This window comes from Zootoca vivipara, chromosome 4, assembly GCF_965207765.1.
Source record: "Zootoca vivipara chromosome 4, rZooViv2.hap1.1, whole genome shotgun sequence".
Taxonomy (NCBI): domain Eukaryota; kingdom Metazoa; phylum Chordata; class Lepidosauria; order Squamata; family Lacertidae; genus Zootoca; species Zootoca vivipara.
Genome location: NC_142587.1, coordinates 94,989,497 through 95,004,646, shown reverse-complemented (window position 1 = coordinate 95,004,646; position 15,150 = coordinate 94,989,497). Strand labels below are relative to the sequence as shown.

Genomic DNA, 15,150 nt, shown 5'->3' with positions numbered 1-15,150 from the left:
AAAAGTCCTATCAGTGCAAGGGAAAGATATAATGCTTTAATTCACGTTGCATTAGATGCCAGGCATGATTTGAAAAGTTTGTGTATAGTAGCAAAAGGGAAAACAAAAAAAAAAGACAGAGCATGTCTACAGGGGCTTTGCTTTGCTATCATGTCAAAACTTTAGTCCTGGTTAGGAAGACAAGTATCTGCCTCTCACTGTTACACAACAAGCCAACAGCTAAGGGAGAAACTTCACTCCCTTAGAACAGATTGGTTGTGAAGTTAGTCTGCCAAAGTGTGCCAGAGTGAGCCCCCACCAGTTCCTGATGCAGCAATGCTGCCTCACTGCCCTTTTGGCCAGAATATGTACCCGATAATCTTGCTCGGGGGTGTGGGGGAAGGATCCACAAAAATGCATGCAATTGCCTTACGGTAACAGAGAATGAAATGTTTAGCTACAGACGGGGACGCTGCCCATTTGAGAACTAAAATCAGCCTGCACAGATACACCCCTTCCTCTCTCCATCACTTCCCCCCACCCCCAAATTGTTATGGGATTGTACCGATGCAACGTCCGTTCGGCTAGGCTGTTTCAGAAGAAGCTGCCCAATAGGCAAGGCGCAGAATAGGAAAACGGTGAAACTTGACAATGCAGGAAGCGTGATCAAGTACGTACAAGCAAACGTACACGAGCAGGGCAAAGGCACGCAGGCAGAACCCAGCTCACGGTATGTACCTGATTCCACCATGGGAGCCAAGCCCCTGCTATTCTGTGCTGGATTGCAGGTGCTCTTACCTTGCAAGGTGTGTGTTACCTTTGTTCCTAGCTTGATCTCTCTCTCAGGGAATTCTGCATTTTGCCACCACTGCTGAAGTCCCGTGGAGCAGCCGACAAAACAGCACAGGCTCCCCTACCCTGACTGGGCACTGACTGTCAACTGACTTAAATGAAATGGCTCGCTAGCTGATTAAATTGGGCTGGGTGAGGAGGGGAGGAGAGGGAGACTGCGCACAGGAGGAGTGCAGGATCAAGAAAATTGATGCAAGGGTTATGGACCGACCAAATAATATTTCAGCAGATCTTGACTGTGGAGACAGAACATAATTCCAGACAAGATGGTGATTTTTTTTTTAAAGTGAACTTAAGTTCTAGGAACAGGAGGAAGAATGGGAACATTGGGCAAGTGCAAAAAATCTGGGCAACACCTACACAAGCATGGGGTAGTATTTCTCTGGCTGTAACTAGAAGGGGTAGGAAAATTAACTCGTGCTCACAATGCTAGCCATTGCGGGTGGGGGAGAGAGAGAGAGAGACTTATAAATGCTTGACCATTTCTGTTCTGATTGCATCAACAACAGGCACAAATATACAGCAGACAAAACAACAAGTTTCTGGCTAGGAAATGCAAGTTTGCTGTTTAATATAGGGCAATGGGTAGTGTCGCCAAAGGCCCCCTCACCACAGCACATGAACCAAACCCGTTATCCCAACAGCAGTTGTTCAAAAGAGAGAAATTTCCATCTAACAAGTAAGAAAACCCATGTAGAATCCCCCAGAATTGCTAGCTTGGATTTCGCAAATCAAGGAACTGCTAAGTCTCCTCTTGCTGCACAGCTTTAATTAGGTCTTTAAATCTTTCACGTACACACGGCACTGCAGAAATCCCAATCCCCCAGCTGCTCTGCTTCTCTCCACCCAAAGCCCTGTTTCAATTGTATGCAATTTATGAAACATTCCAAACAGTGCTACTATAGGTTTAGACTAAAGGCAGCTGTTTACTGGCTATTTTGTTTGGAGGGCTGACATAATCAAGCCAAGCGAAAGTTCAATGTGAAAGTTACATCCGTCCTTAACACACTCCTGTTGAAATCAAAAGAGGATCAAGTACGCCATTTATATTGGATAGGTCCCAAAGTTTTAAGGTGGGAGAAGAAAGAGAGAGAAAGAGAAAGAAAGAAAGATTATTACTCATATAGAGGCAGGCATTTTCCCACCATGCAATACTAAATTAGTTTATTAAAGGCATCCAATTGTCAGGATGCCTTTAACACATTGAGGACTGGTGGAGGGGAGAGTCAGATCCTTTAAAAGGTTTTTTAACCGTAGATTTGGAAGAAATCAAGAGATGTTCTAAAATTATGCAGAATTAAGCTGGCAGAATTCTGGACTTTACCACTTCAGACTGCATGCGATGGGTAAGAGTTCTGAATGTTCCTTCATCCTAAACACAAACAAACACCCTACCCCCATGCAGGGATGCTTGTTATGTAGGGAAACCTTTAAAAACCATCTCACTTGCATGCCGTCTCTCAAGTGGTACAACTCCAGATTTCTGTCACCTCCTGCATCACTTTAGGGATGGGCCCAAGCCACAATTCCTTTGGGTAGCTTCCTTCAATGCACATGTTTAAAGGTGACTGATTAAATTCTGCTTCCTTCATAGTAGCAGAGCTGCACCCCATACGCGATTTTTAAAGGGGAGGGGGGGAATCAAAACATCTAGTTCTAGTTTTTTCCAAGAAACCATGGATAAGCATTGAAACCTCACTGACACCTGAACATGTATCCAGTCAAATTTGCCCACACACAGATATTAAAACTGTGACACTCACAAGCATACAACAATTAAAAAGACACACACATATAGTACCTGTAAAATCACACACACTGCAGATTTCTGAGGTTCAGTTTAACAATACGGTTTGCAGGGCAACACTTTATGCAGGGTAGCAATATGACATACCTATTGTTTGGCAACATTCATATTTTTAGCTGGGAGGCAGGGAAAAGCCCTTTAACATCTGGATCAGTGACTCCCGTTTAATCGGGGCTGTGTGTCTCATGCTCTTTCTTTGTGTGTGCGTGCACATCTGTATGTGTATATATATCTACACACACACACACACACACACACACAGTCATCCCCATTTTAAAGTCTCGGAAGCATTTCCCCAGCCAAACACCTGGACGCCATGTATTCGAATGCGCACTACCCAGGGCCTTGCAACAAGTCAGCCACCATCACAAGGCTAGAATATTACGTATTTCTGCCAGGCATCCCCTATCGAATCCCAGTCAATTGATATAGCAGCATTCAATGGGCCGCAGCGATTCAACGCTGAGACACATACACCAAGTTCCCTGGCCTTTGCAAACCTCTGCTTCCACCTTTCGCTGCCATGCTTCCGTTTGCAAAACAAAACGTATTTATGGTTCCATGATTACAAGTGGGAATGGCTCCATCGTTTACACTGTGCATTAGATCAAACAGGAGTTGGGGTGCTGGTTCAGCAAGCAATGATCTGGGGGCAACAGGTCTAAGGGGTTGGAACTGGGGCGCCCTACCATTCTCTCCCTCCCCACCCCCACCGCCCCTCCTGGTACTTACGTACTACAGGTTCAGTCTATTCAAGGAGAAGGGATAAAACTGGGATGGAAACTGTGAGTGCAGAATAGAGAGAGTTTGTGGTGCTGGACATCCCCCTGCATGTCTCCACAGAGGAAGTGAGATTGCACACTAATTTGGGAGGGAGGCACACCCACCCAAACGTAAAAACGAGCCCACAAACGATGCTGCAGAACGGTGGAAACCCGCCTTGAGAAGCAGCAGTCGCCCTTTTCACCAGTTTCTCATTGGCTTCCTCTCTTCAAAGTCTGTTGCCTTTCTACGGTTCAATCTATGTCCATTGGCGCATCATTCATTCTCAAGTCACTGCTTGCCTCAAGAGGGCTGCTCAGGTCTTCCAACAACACAGCTGCGTGGAAAGAGAGAGGCTGTCTTCTACTCCAAGCCATGAGTACGTTCTGACAACCAGACGAGGCCAGGCAACAGAAAAGACTATGAAAGGCATTCAACCAGCAGACCTATCGCAACTGACGGGCCCAAGTTAGTCAGGTTCACTCATTTCAACGGGTCTACTCCAAGTAAAACTCAGCTCATTACCATCCTATGACTCCAGCCGAGAGCTGTTCCCCAAAACGAGACAGATGGAGAGGGGAGTTGTCACTTTGCTTTTTGCAAAAATCTGAAAAATGGGGACAGAGGAGGGAACAAGTCCATGATCTGATTGGCTCAAAGAAGACCAAGTCTACTTGGTCCTGATTTTCACTGGAGGACGTTGGATGCAAGTCAATGCGATCACCAAGATTAGCTCTAACACTTTATGCTAGAATAACTTCCTAAATTAATAGCCAACAAGCAGAAGTTCTCTTCAAGAGACTCTACCAGAATTTATTTGTGCATGAACCATCACATGTGCCTTATACAACACAAACAGTACATATCCAACACTCTCATTTCTTCCAGGGCAATTCTACTGTCCTACTTGCAAGCCTTCTGCATTCCTTTCTAGTTTGATACCTCCAAGTATTGCAAATATCAGAAGCACTAACACTGCAAACTTAAAACAATAATCAATGCTCTTGCTTCCAGGGGTTTCTGGTGGAGTTCTGAACAATTATCTCAAACACAATTCCCAAAGTCCATTCAGCAAAGCCATCACAAGCCAAGCTTTCAGCTAGTTCCCTTCGTCCTATTTGACTGGGAGGCACAACTCAAAAGTTGCCTCTGTGCCACAAATGTCCATTACACGTTACTGGTCAAGCACTTAATACCCACCAGGCCTGGAGAGGTGATGGTGCCAAGCACCCAAATGATGTCTCTGGCTTGGTTATACAAAAACTAGAGAACCACAGCGCAAGTATAAGATGGAGGAGCTCCTTGAGGAGGCTTCTGTTTTCAAGAAGTTGCAGGTACACACACGACACTCTTAAAGGTCAGTGAAAATTGCAAGGTAGGGAGGACAGCAGACGTCCTCTTCTGAGAAAAGACACATGTGCAATTGGGAATGGGTAGGCAAGGGCTTCATCCTGCCCCCACAGACTTCCGATATGGCCTTGGGGTCAAGTACCCTTGTGCACCTCAGAAGTTTTATCCTGCAAAAAAAAAAAAGAGGGAGTCCAATATTCTCTTTCCCGCTCCCCAGTGTGAACAGTTACAAATGCTCTGCCAGAGACGTCTCCTTACAAAACTTCCTCACTCCTAATAGCAAGGCAAACGTCAGGTAATCAGGAGTGAGAAGAGATCTCACATAGCACGCCAGTTCACACTAGTGAAAAAGGAGGTTCAAGCTATTCTCTGCCTGCATTTTGAGTCATGTGTGAACCAGTCGATGGGCAGCTGATGCTGCTGATCTTTCCGGCCTCATCCAGAGTTCCAAGATATGGCATCTAAAAATTTAATTGCCAACCAGAACTGGGAATGTACATTTTGCTTTTTCCGAGTGCAGGTGCGGACTATTTGCTTGCTTCTTGGGAAAGAGAAGACGTTTTCAAGGGCCTGCGTCTTCTAAAAACATTATTTTAAAAAATAACAATACATGAAAGTGGCTATTGCATTAGCTGAGGAATTTTAACGACCGTGGGCTGCTCTGCTGTAAACCCAGAGAGCGAAAACGTGCTGCACTCAAGCAGAAGGAAACGACAACGGACCAGTTTAAAGAATGATTTCAGCATTTGTGTGGCTTTTTAGCTTTATTCTCTTATTCAAATAGATGGCTGCTAACAAAAGTTATGCGATACAACCTGGGAGGCTTTGCTTTGTTAACTACATAAAACACTGCTTGGAGAAGCTAGTATTTTTTTTTAAGGTCCGAGGGCTCTAGAATTCTAAAGGTGGAAGATACACATTGCTAGAATACAATTGGTGGAGTGGCTATCGTGTACAGAGAGTGGATAGCGGGAGCAGGGGGAGGGGGAGAGAAAAGAGAGAACCAAAAATGAATTAAAGGCCATTTAAAAAAATTGGGGAAGCCGAGGTTTTCGTGCGAGGTATTTTATACAGGCCTAATGCCACGGTTAAAATCACAATGAAACAGACAAACAAACAACATGGAAGTGCTCAGCTACAGACAAACGCCTAAAAAATAAAATAAAAAATTCAAGACAGGCAAGGGAAGGGGAGCTGTCAACTCAATGCCCACAGCAAGACTGGTGCAGCCATTGCCAGCAATGGACCCAGCACCAGAATTAAGTACAAAACCCTGTTTTGAGGGGGGAGGAGAAAAAGAAAACCCGGAGTAAAATGGCCGTTTTGGATTTCAAAGCTTTGCAGAGTATTCTTCCAAGCATCTCTGTGAAAAACTGTGTAGAAAGAAAGAAATACAAGACAAGAGAACATAACAGAGCCTGACACACATCTGAAAGGATGAAGTGGCAAACACCATGGGCCAGTCATATTCTTGTTTGGCCGGCTACAAAATGGGCAGAGAAACTTTTTTTTTGAAGTAGAGAGCAGGCACTCACACCCAGAGTTATGTTGCCCAAGTTCCAACAGCAGGAATTTCTTGGTGGGGGGTGAGGGGATCATGCATTTCCCCCAGAAATGTTCTGCTTTAGAAATCAGTTGGTCACGCGACAACTATTAAAATGCATATTATAAACACGAAGGAGCCTATAGGCCAGTTAACTACTGTCAAAACCTGCTAGAACATCCAGACTGATAAGTAAAATTAATCTTACACACACACACACACACACACACACACACACACACACACAGCCTCCCAGAAGGAAAACTGCTTCATTTGCATACTTCAATTTGAAGTAGATACTAAGAGCACAGAAAGGGTTTTTTTTAAAAAAAGCGGCCAGTTAACTCTTTACAGGAGCCCCATCATCTGTTCACAGCAAAAACTGCACCTCCTTCCAAGAGGTTATCGTACGCGGAGACCACCAGGCAGACTAACGCATTAAAAACAAGAGCCTCTTTATGAACTCGCTGCTAGCATGGGCTCCAAATTGTCAAAAGCTCGTTATATAGCTTTACACTTTTTACTGTACAAAACACTTTAAAAAGTTAAAATTATTATGGGTTGGGGAAGCTTTGAATCAAATGATTTTGTGAGAGCTTTCTATTCCTCGACCTCTCTCTCTCTCTCTCTAACCAAGGTTGCTTTTCGGGAAAGTGATTTACTAAAATGAACTATGGCAAGTTAACCCACAAGTCACAAAATGCAACAGTAAAGATTCCCCCCCTCCCCCTTAAAACTGCATATTAAATTGTAATCTAAGTTGTGAACATTTAAATAGAATATATATATCTCCTATGAAAAAGTTTGAGTACAAGTGCTTCTGTACCCTGACAGCCCCCCCCCCACCTTCCCCCCTCTTCCATCCCACCACAGTTCAGATTTTGGGCCCTGACCAACTTGGAATGCTTTCTTTCAGCCTCCCCCACCCCACCCCCATTTGTGTGCACCCAGGAAATATAAAGTCAAAAATATACCCTGTTTCTCATATTTTAAGACATACCCATAAAATAAGCCATAGCAGGATTTTTAAGCATTCAAGGAATATAAGCCATACCCCGAAAATAAGACATAGTGATAGGCGCAGCAGCAATGCCGGCCGCGGCAGGAGGAGGAGGAAAAAAATAAGACATCCCTTGAAAATAAGCCATAATGTGTTTTTTTGAGGAAAAAATAAATATAAGACATGTCTTATAATATGAGAAACACGGTACAAATCTCTCATTTACTACAAGGTCTGCAGGTGGATAAGGTTAACCTGGACTGCAGGAGTGGGTGAAAGGTGGAGGAGGAAGCAAATCAGAATAGGGAAATTATAGTAATCATTTTCACCACAAAAAAAGGGGGGGGAGAGAGTTCTGAGAAAACGATGACTGGTCACTTCACCGGGGATTGGGGGGGTGGGGAGAGAGAAAAAAAACAACCCCGAACTGCAGGACTGGTGAAATTTTTGACTGCTAAAAAGTGATACTGTAGTGGAGAGTTTTCTAGGAAAAATAAAACACCTTTTAATAACTGGCCCACTGGCATGAGCTACCGTGGAATAAATTAGCACAAAAATGGAAGTCTTATAACTGTTCACTGTTACAGACGTAATCAACAAGGTCAGTCACTCGCAAAAGTTCGTCCTCGTCTTCTTCTGGCCCTCCTGCCTCCTGGGCACCACTTGTCCCGTTGGGTGCCAAGCTGGCATTGGCTGTGCTGTCCTTGGGGGCAGGAGCCTTTTCGCTGGGCTTGCCAATCAAGTTCTCAATGGTTTTCCCGGGACTCTGTCCATTGGTGGACGGCAAGTCCACCAGGCTGTAGTCCAATGGGCTTTCGACCTTCCCGGCGTTATCAAAGTCTTCCTCGTCGTCGCTTTCTATCCGGTAGGGCTTCTTGGTGACGTCTTGCGGGCCGTGGGTTGGCGAAGGCCTGGCGGCAGGCACAGGCTTGCTTGCCTTGTCGCTGGCGCTGCTGCAGTTGTCGTCGTCATCGTCGTCGTCTGTCTCGATGCGATTCAGCCGCTTCCGGACGGGCCGCTCCTCCTTGTCCCCGTCCTCGTCATCTGAGTACTCGTCCGTGCTGTGGCTGCGCTTCCGAATGGATCTCTTTGACACCTGGGTGGGTTTATCGTCTTCAGAGTTCTTAGACTCGTCGCTCTCTGGAACAAGCATCAGACTTAAAGCCGTTAGCAAAATCTGAAGGCATGCACCAGCTATCATCGCTCTCCTGTGTTTACACAGAACGCTCCACATGCAAGCTGCTTGAACCGGAAGGAGGCGGGCTTCCACCAGAATATAAAAACTGCAACACAGAAGACTGGTGGGCACCTGTCAATGCTGCAGTATAATAGTTAAACCACCCTCCATGTGTTTCCATGGCATCCATTTGATGGGGGAGCGCTGGTACTTTAATCATACACCCCATACCCCTTTCCCTTAAAACATGCCCCCTAATCTCCCTTCTCTAAGGTAAAGGTAAAGGTAAAGGGACCCCTGACCATTAGGTCCAGTCATGACCGACTCTGGGGCTGCGGCGCTCATCTCGCGTTATTGGCCGAGCGACCTGGCGTACAGCTTCCAGGTCATGTGGCCAGCATGAATAAGCCGCTTCTGGCGAACCAGAGCAGCACACGGAAACACCATTTACCTTACCGCTGTACCTATTTATCTACTTGCACTTTGACATGCTTTCAAACTGCTAGGTTGGCAGGAGCTGGGACCGAGCAACGGGAGCTCACCCCATCGCGGGGATTCGAACCGCCGACCTTCTGATCGGCAAGCCCTAGGCTCTGTGGTTTAACCCACAGCACCACCCACGTCCCTAATCTCCCTTCTGTAGCTCTCTCAAATCTCCTTTAAAAATGAGACTCAATACATTAGTTATTTACAATGGCGTTGTTTTGTATGAATATGTAGGATCGACCATTTTTCAGTGCAGCTGATGGGAGTTGTAGCCCAAAACATTGGCTAGAGACCTTACTAGTTCTGAATCTTTGCTATACTCAGAAGTTCACTTCCTTATTAAAGGCTTTCCACTTCTGAAGGGCCCACATCAAACACCTGGATCAATATTTTGGCTACTAAGGCCGCATGAAAACACAATCCTAAGCTTGCTTATTCAGAAGGAAGCCCTTCTGAAGAATACCTCAAGCCCCGTTTCTCCCCATAGGAACCTACCCGGACCCTGAGATCACCTTCTGAGGCCCTTCTTCGTGTGCCTCCTCCACGAGAGGTCCAGAGGGTGGCAACACGAAAGTGGGACTTTTCTGCAGTGGCTCCCTGTCTCTGGAACGCTCTCCCCAGGAATGGTCACCTGGCGCCTTCATTATACACCTTTAGGCACCCAGCAAAAACCTTCCTCTTCAACCTGGCCCCTTTGGGCTCAGCTCTCTCCCTCTCTGCGGGGGTAAAAAGCTCTACTAAATTTGTACTACAAGGCAACCCTTTTTATTTTACCTTCGCTGTCTGAGCTGGAAAGTCTGCGCCTGTGGATCCTTCTGAGCTCTTTCCCGTATCGGAAGGTCTTCTGAGAGCCGTCACTTTCAGAATCCTCTTTGTAGTTGACTTGCCTCTTCTGATTGCGCCGAGATCTTCTCCGCCTCGTTTCCAGGTAGTCTTCGTCGCTGTATTCTGAAGAAGCATCTGTTTCTGTGCAAGGGGGGGGGGGTTGAAGGAGAGAAGTAACCATGCAAATTTAGTCTGCGAACTGCAACATCCTGTCATATTCACAACACATCTGGTTTTCCCAGAAAGTGAAATGCTCCAGTACAACTCCAGCCTTCCCACTTGATTCCCATCTTAAAATGCTCTTTAAGAAACTTTCCGATAGGCAACAGCAACTGGCAGGCAGGTGACTCAATTTGGCAAACGGGATCTGCATTCCAAGATGATGATGATGATGATTACTATTATTCCCAGGGAAATTTAGTTTCTGCATCCTTCCCCTGGAGGCCCAAAGTCAGAAGGGCTTGTTGAGGGCAACCTTCTTCAAACTGAGAGGTTGACATTTGGGGAGTCATGCTGGGAAACGGGGTATGAAGCCATATATATTATATGTTGCTTTGTGTCTAGTGGTACCCACCTAACAGGTCTCTCCTTTGCAATCTGATTTTATTACTGCAAGTGTAACACCAAACAGAGGGGACTGAATGTCCACCTGGAACAGGTAGGTTTTCAAGCATTTTCTGGAAGGTTGCAGAACAAGCCTCATGTGCTGCATCCCACCCAGAAGTTCAACAGATCCGAACTAAATGATCCACAAGGTATTTCCAGCCTCTTCCAGAGCGATGCATGCTCTAGTTATCTCCCGCTTGGACTACTGCAATGCGCTCTACGTGGGGTGACCTGGAAACTGCAACTAATCCAGAATGAGGCAGCTAGACTGGTGACTGGGAGTAGCCACCGAGACCATATAACACCGGTCCTGGAAAGACCTACATCGGCTCCTAGTACGTTTCTGAGCACAATTCAAAGTGTTGGTGCTGACCTTTAAAGCCCTAAACAGCCTCGGTCCTGTATACCTGAAGGAGCATCTCCACCCCCATCGTTCAGCCCAGACTCTGAGGTCCAGCTCCGAGGACCTTCTGGCGGTTCCCTCACAATGAGGTTATAGGGAACCAGACAGAAGGCCTTCTCAGTAGTGGCGCCTGCCCTGTGGAACTCCCTCCCACCAGATGTCAAGGAAATAAACAACTATCTGACGTTAGAAGACATCTGAAGGCAGCCCTGTTTAGGGAAGTTTTGATGTTTTATTGTGTTTTTAATATTTTTTTGGAAGCTGCCCAGAGTGGCTGGGGAAACCCAGCCAGATGGGCAGGGTATGTATGTGTGTGTGTGTGTATATATATATATATATATATATATATATATATATATATATATACTGTATATAAAATCTTGTGCAGAGGTGGTAAGTGCACGTGAGACGTGGATGGTGGAAGGGCAGGGAGCCCAACAGGAGGGGGCGCCAAAGCAATGGCAGGCAGAGCCAGTTCTTCCTAGTTTCCTCCCTTGCTCAGTTCTTTGAAAGCAACCGTGAGGAAGAGGAGGGTGGCGACACCAACCGCCACTCCCTTGTAAGTAATATGGGGCTGAGGGCAGACTGAGATTGCTAGGCACACCCACTCTAACAAACCAGACCAAAACCCTCACTGTTCCACTAGAGCGGTCCAGTCCAGCCTGAGCAGTCCTGTTCTGAAGTACACCTTTCCATGAGGTATGTGAACAACATGCTAGATTTCTCAAAGGAATAAATAGATATGGGGAGGGGGGTACTGTCTCGCCCCCTTGCCCTTGTGCCACCTATGGTAGTTGGTGTTGAGCACGCCTTAGAAGAAAGTTATGAAATAACATGAACCTTTGGGAGTCCAGATCTATTTATTCATTTATTATGATTTATATTCCTCCTTTTGATGGAATTATCTTCAAGGCCATTTACAGCACACTGCAATGATGCAAACAAATAATACACATGCATACACAAAACCCAGCAGCCTCCCTTAGGCAAAGGGATATCTCAAGGCAACCAGAGCTGGGAGTTCTTTCCAGCAGGGAAGGGAGAAGTGAGCTCTCTGCTGCTGCTGCTGCTGCTCCTCCTCCTCCTTTGCGGGCTGACGGATGGGGCCAGAAAGGTCTTCTCCTTGCCTTGCCATGTCGTCGTTCCTAGAAGGCAGGGGATGCAACCTCCAAGCGGGTCTTTGCTTCCTGGCACAGGCCAGAGAATACTTGCCTAGGCCTAGGGCAACCAGCGGTTGGGAGTTGTTTATTCTTTCTGGTGGCAAAGCAAGTTTCCCTGCAGCTGCTCCTTCTTGGCTGATAGATGGGACTAGGCCGGTCCTCACTCTGTTGCAAAGTTCTTCTTGGGCAGCAGGGGGCGCACTCTTTCCACACTGTTCTCATTCTTGCATAAATAAAAGTGTTGAATTATGACCATCAAACTCAAGGTTTGGGGATTATAATTCAGTTTTAGTAAGTGTGGACTTTGGTTCATATGTCTGTATTAAACTCAGATTTCCTTTTAAAACAGTTCAATTTTATCTGCTCTTTAATTTTTGAAGAGAGGCTTACCATAATTTAAATTTAGTTGCAAAGCAGTACATTTTAACTGCTACAGCAACTGGGTGTTGCTCATGCTTGTTGAGGAAAAATAGATATATTTTAGAAATTGGTACATTAGCTTTGTTTTATTGCTGACACAAAAATTGAATGTATATTTAATTAACATGCACCCTCCCCTTTCAGCCCCAAAGGGTTCTCTTAACAATTAAAAAGACAGTCACCAATATTAAATATAAAACAATGGAAGATTTAAAGCAGAGAAAGCCCTTAACAAGACACATAAACCAAGAGGCAGGAGAGTAAAACACAAAATAGGCAAAAGGCAATATCCAACTTAGTTGGATCCAACTTGTGCAATGATTGCCACTTGCAACAATGGAATTTCTCCTCCCTCTTCTCTCCCTGCACACAGCTCCCCCTGCTAAGAGATGGGGGGGGCAGATTTAGGGGTCGCACAAGCAAACAAGGCTGTGGGAAAGTTCCACTGCACAGCCCAAAGCTCTTGCGCAAGTGGAAGCACTTTGTTGCAATACCACACCATTTAACAACCGAAAAGGCCTGGGCAGAACAGAAAGGCCAGCGCTATCATGACAACAAACCCAGTGCTATACAAGTCTCACTGGTAAGCAAATTCCAATGATGGGGTACTGCCAAAGAGAATGCTCTCTCTCTCTGGCCACCGCCTGCCTCATCAAAGACAGCGGGGGGGTGGGGGTGGAGAAAGGCCTCTAAAGATCCAAGGGTCGGGGCAAGTTTCTCTGGGAGCCGGTGGCTGTTGAGGTGCACTGGTCCCAAGCCATTTAGAGCACAGATATCAAAAGCAGCACTTTGAATTGTACTCAGAAGTGGACATGAAGCCAGTGTATTATATTCAAGATATAGCTTGGGTGCCCAATCTCAGTCCACAATCCTGCTGTGGCATTTGTGTAGCAGCCAAAGCTTCTAAGCAGTTGTTGGTGGCAAGCCATTTACATATAACGCAATCCAAAAGGAAAACACCAAATGAGGTCGTCGTCGTTGGGAGGACTGGAGTTCAAGTTAGATCAGAGGAGAAGCAGCTGTGTGTGTGTGTGTCACAGGGCAAATCCAGGCCGGAGGAGTGACGCTGGCTCTTCAGTTACCAGCTAGGAAGAAAACGATGGCTTCCGTGCCAATGGGACTTCCTGGCAGGCCACTACAGGAGGCCAAGGGGAGGAAAGCTGGCTTATCAGCCCACATCCAGTTCTCAAAAAGGTCGACCCTCCAGGAAAACCGGTTGCTGGCCTAGTTTCCAAACACTCAGTCCTTTGAGCCAACCGGCAAGCTACGAAGAGTGAAAGAGTCCAACTTACCAGATTCGCCGCTTACGTTATCCTCAGAGTCCTCATCTTCATCTTCGTCATCTTCAGAGTATCTTTTCTTGGCTGTTTTTCTCCGTAGCCGCCTGCTTTGCCTCATCGGCCTGGAGTGGTGCCGCCTGGGCCTGCGCTTTGAAAACTCCGCATCGCTGTCGTCATTCGATGGCTGATCCTCTTCGCTTTCGTCTACGTTCTCGTCCGAGACAACAAACTCATCCTGAGATCTAAGGGGGAGGGGAGATTAGTGGGAAAGATCTTTGAAACGATGCCAAAGGAATAAAGCCCACTTGACGTTGAGACCTGCATTTTAACTGAGCAACTGTAGACGTAAGAAAGGTTTAGCTAAGGTGGTTTTCATTGCTCCGCTGGAAAACAATTTAATCTCTCTGCTCAAATGGTTGTGTGCTCAAGCGACAGGCCCTTGAGGTCAGTTCAAAAATGCAGTTTCTGATGCAGTAAGTCCTCACACAACTTTAACCTCAAAAATTCATCTGGGGCCTGGTTTGATTGAAAGTTTCTTTGCGAGAAGCTCGCACCTCACAGGCAGAGCTTACCCACAAGAAAGGCTTCTGACAGCATCCTTTAAAAGCCAGAGGTGGGGAACCTGTTGCCCTCCAGATATTGCAGGACTACTAATTCCATTGTCCATGACCATCAGCTATGCTGGCTGGGGCTGATGGAAGTCTTAACAGCATCTTGAGATGCCGTTAATGTCCCCCACCACCTGCTTTTCACAGGACCGAAACAGCACAAACATACATTCTAGCTTCAGGTCTCAAAAGAGAGGGCCCAGAGCTACCAGGTACTTCAGTGCTCCTGGCAGAGCTCCACTTCAGAATGCAGGTATGAGATGGCATATTTCCTACCATGCTATGTAAGAGGAACAGGCTAGAGCATTTCCTTCCAACATTTCAATGTATTTTTAATCTTTTGTTGGAAGCTGCCCAGAGTGCCTGGGGAAACCCAGCCAGATGGGTGGAGTATTATTATTATTATTATCATTATCATTATCATTATCATTATTACTACTACTACCAGGGGCATGATTTACCTAACAAACGGTGTCAGCAGAAACCTTGCCCAATGGTTCCTTGCTTGCACAATGGGGCTTTCCATTCTCTTCCCAAATTGGTTTGGTGGGTCAGGAGAACCCCTAAAAGGAGGGAATTGTTCCACTTGGCAAGCCGATATGCTTGTGCAGATGGAACATTCATCTTGGAGCAGGCATCCCCAAACTTCAGCCCTCCAGATGTTTTGGGACTACAGTTCCCATCTTCCCCAACCACTGGTCCTGTTAGCTAGGGATTATGGAAGTTGTAGGCCAAAACATCTGGAGGGCCGTAGCTTGGGGGTGCCTGTCATAGAGCGACACCAAATTCCACCCTAGTTTTCCAAAGGCAAAAGCAGGGCAAGCGTTCAAACCAGTGATCTTCTACCTGCAATCAGAAGCTCAGGGAGGGTCATTCCAAGTGGTAGTTCTGA

At 46.2% G+C, this 15,150-nt stretch overlaps 1 protein-coding gene across 3 annotated transcripts in view; it reads right to left on the bottom strand.

The window, feature by feature from the left end:
* Positions 1-7,773: 7,773 nt before the first annotated feature.
* RSF1 (remodeling and spacing factor 1) overlaps positions 7,774-15,150 on the bottom strand; it is a 41,497-nt gene continuing 34,120 nt past the window's right edge. Inside the window, exons 14-16 of one of the 3 annotated variants that reach the window (XM_035115565.3) lie at positions 13,663-13,892; positions 9,731-9,922; positions 7,774-8,433 (exon numbers count right to left, since the gene is read on the bottom strand). In XM_035115565.3, the coding sequence (XP_034971456.3) occupies positions 7,859-8,433; positions 9,731-9,922; positions 13,663-13,892 (997 nt within the window). In that variant the 3' untranslated portion in view covers positions 7,774-7,858. Of the gene's footprint in view, positions 8,434-9,730; positions 9,923-11,631; positions 12,174-13,662; positions 13,893-15,150 lie in introns of those variants that run through there. The other 2 variants (XM_035115566.3, XM_088668441.1) reach the window with 2 other exon arrangements.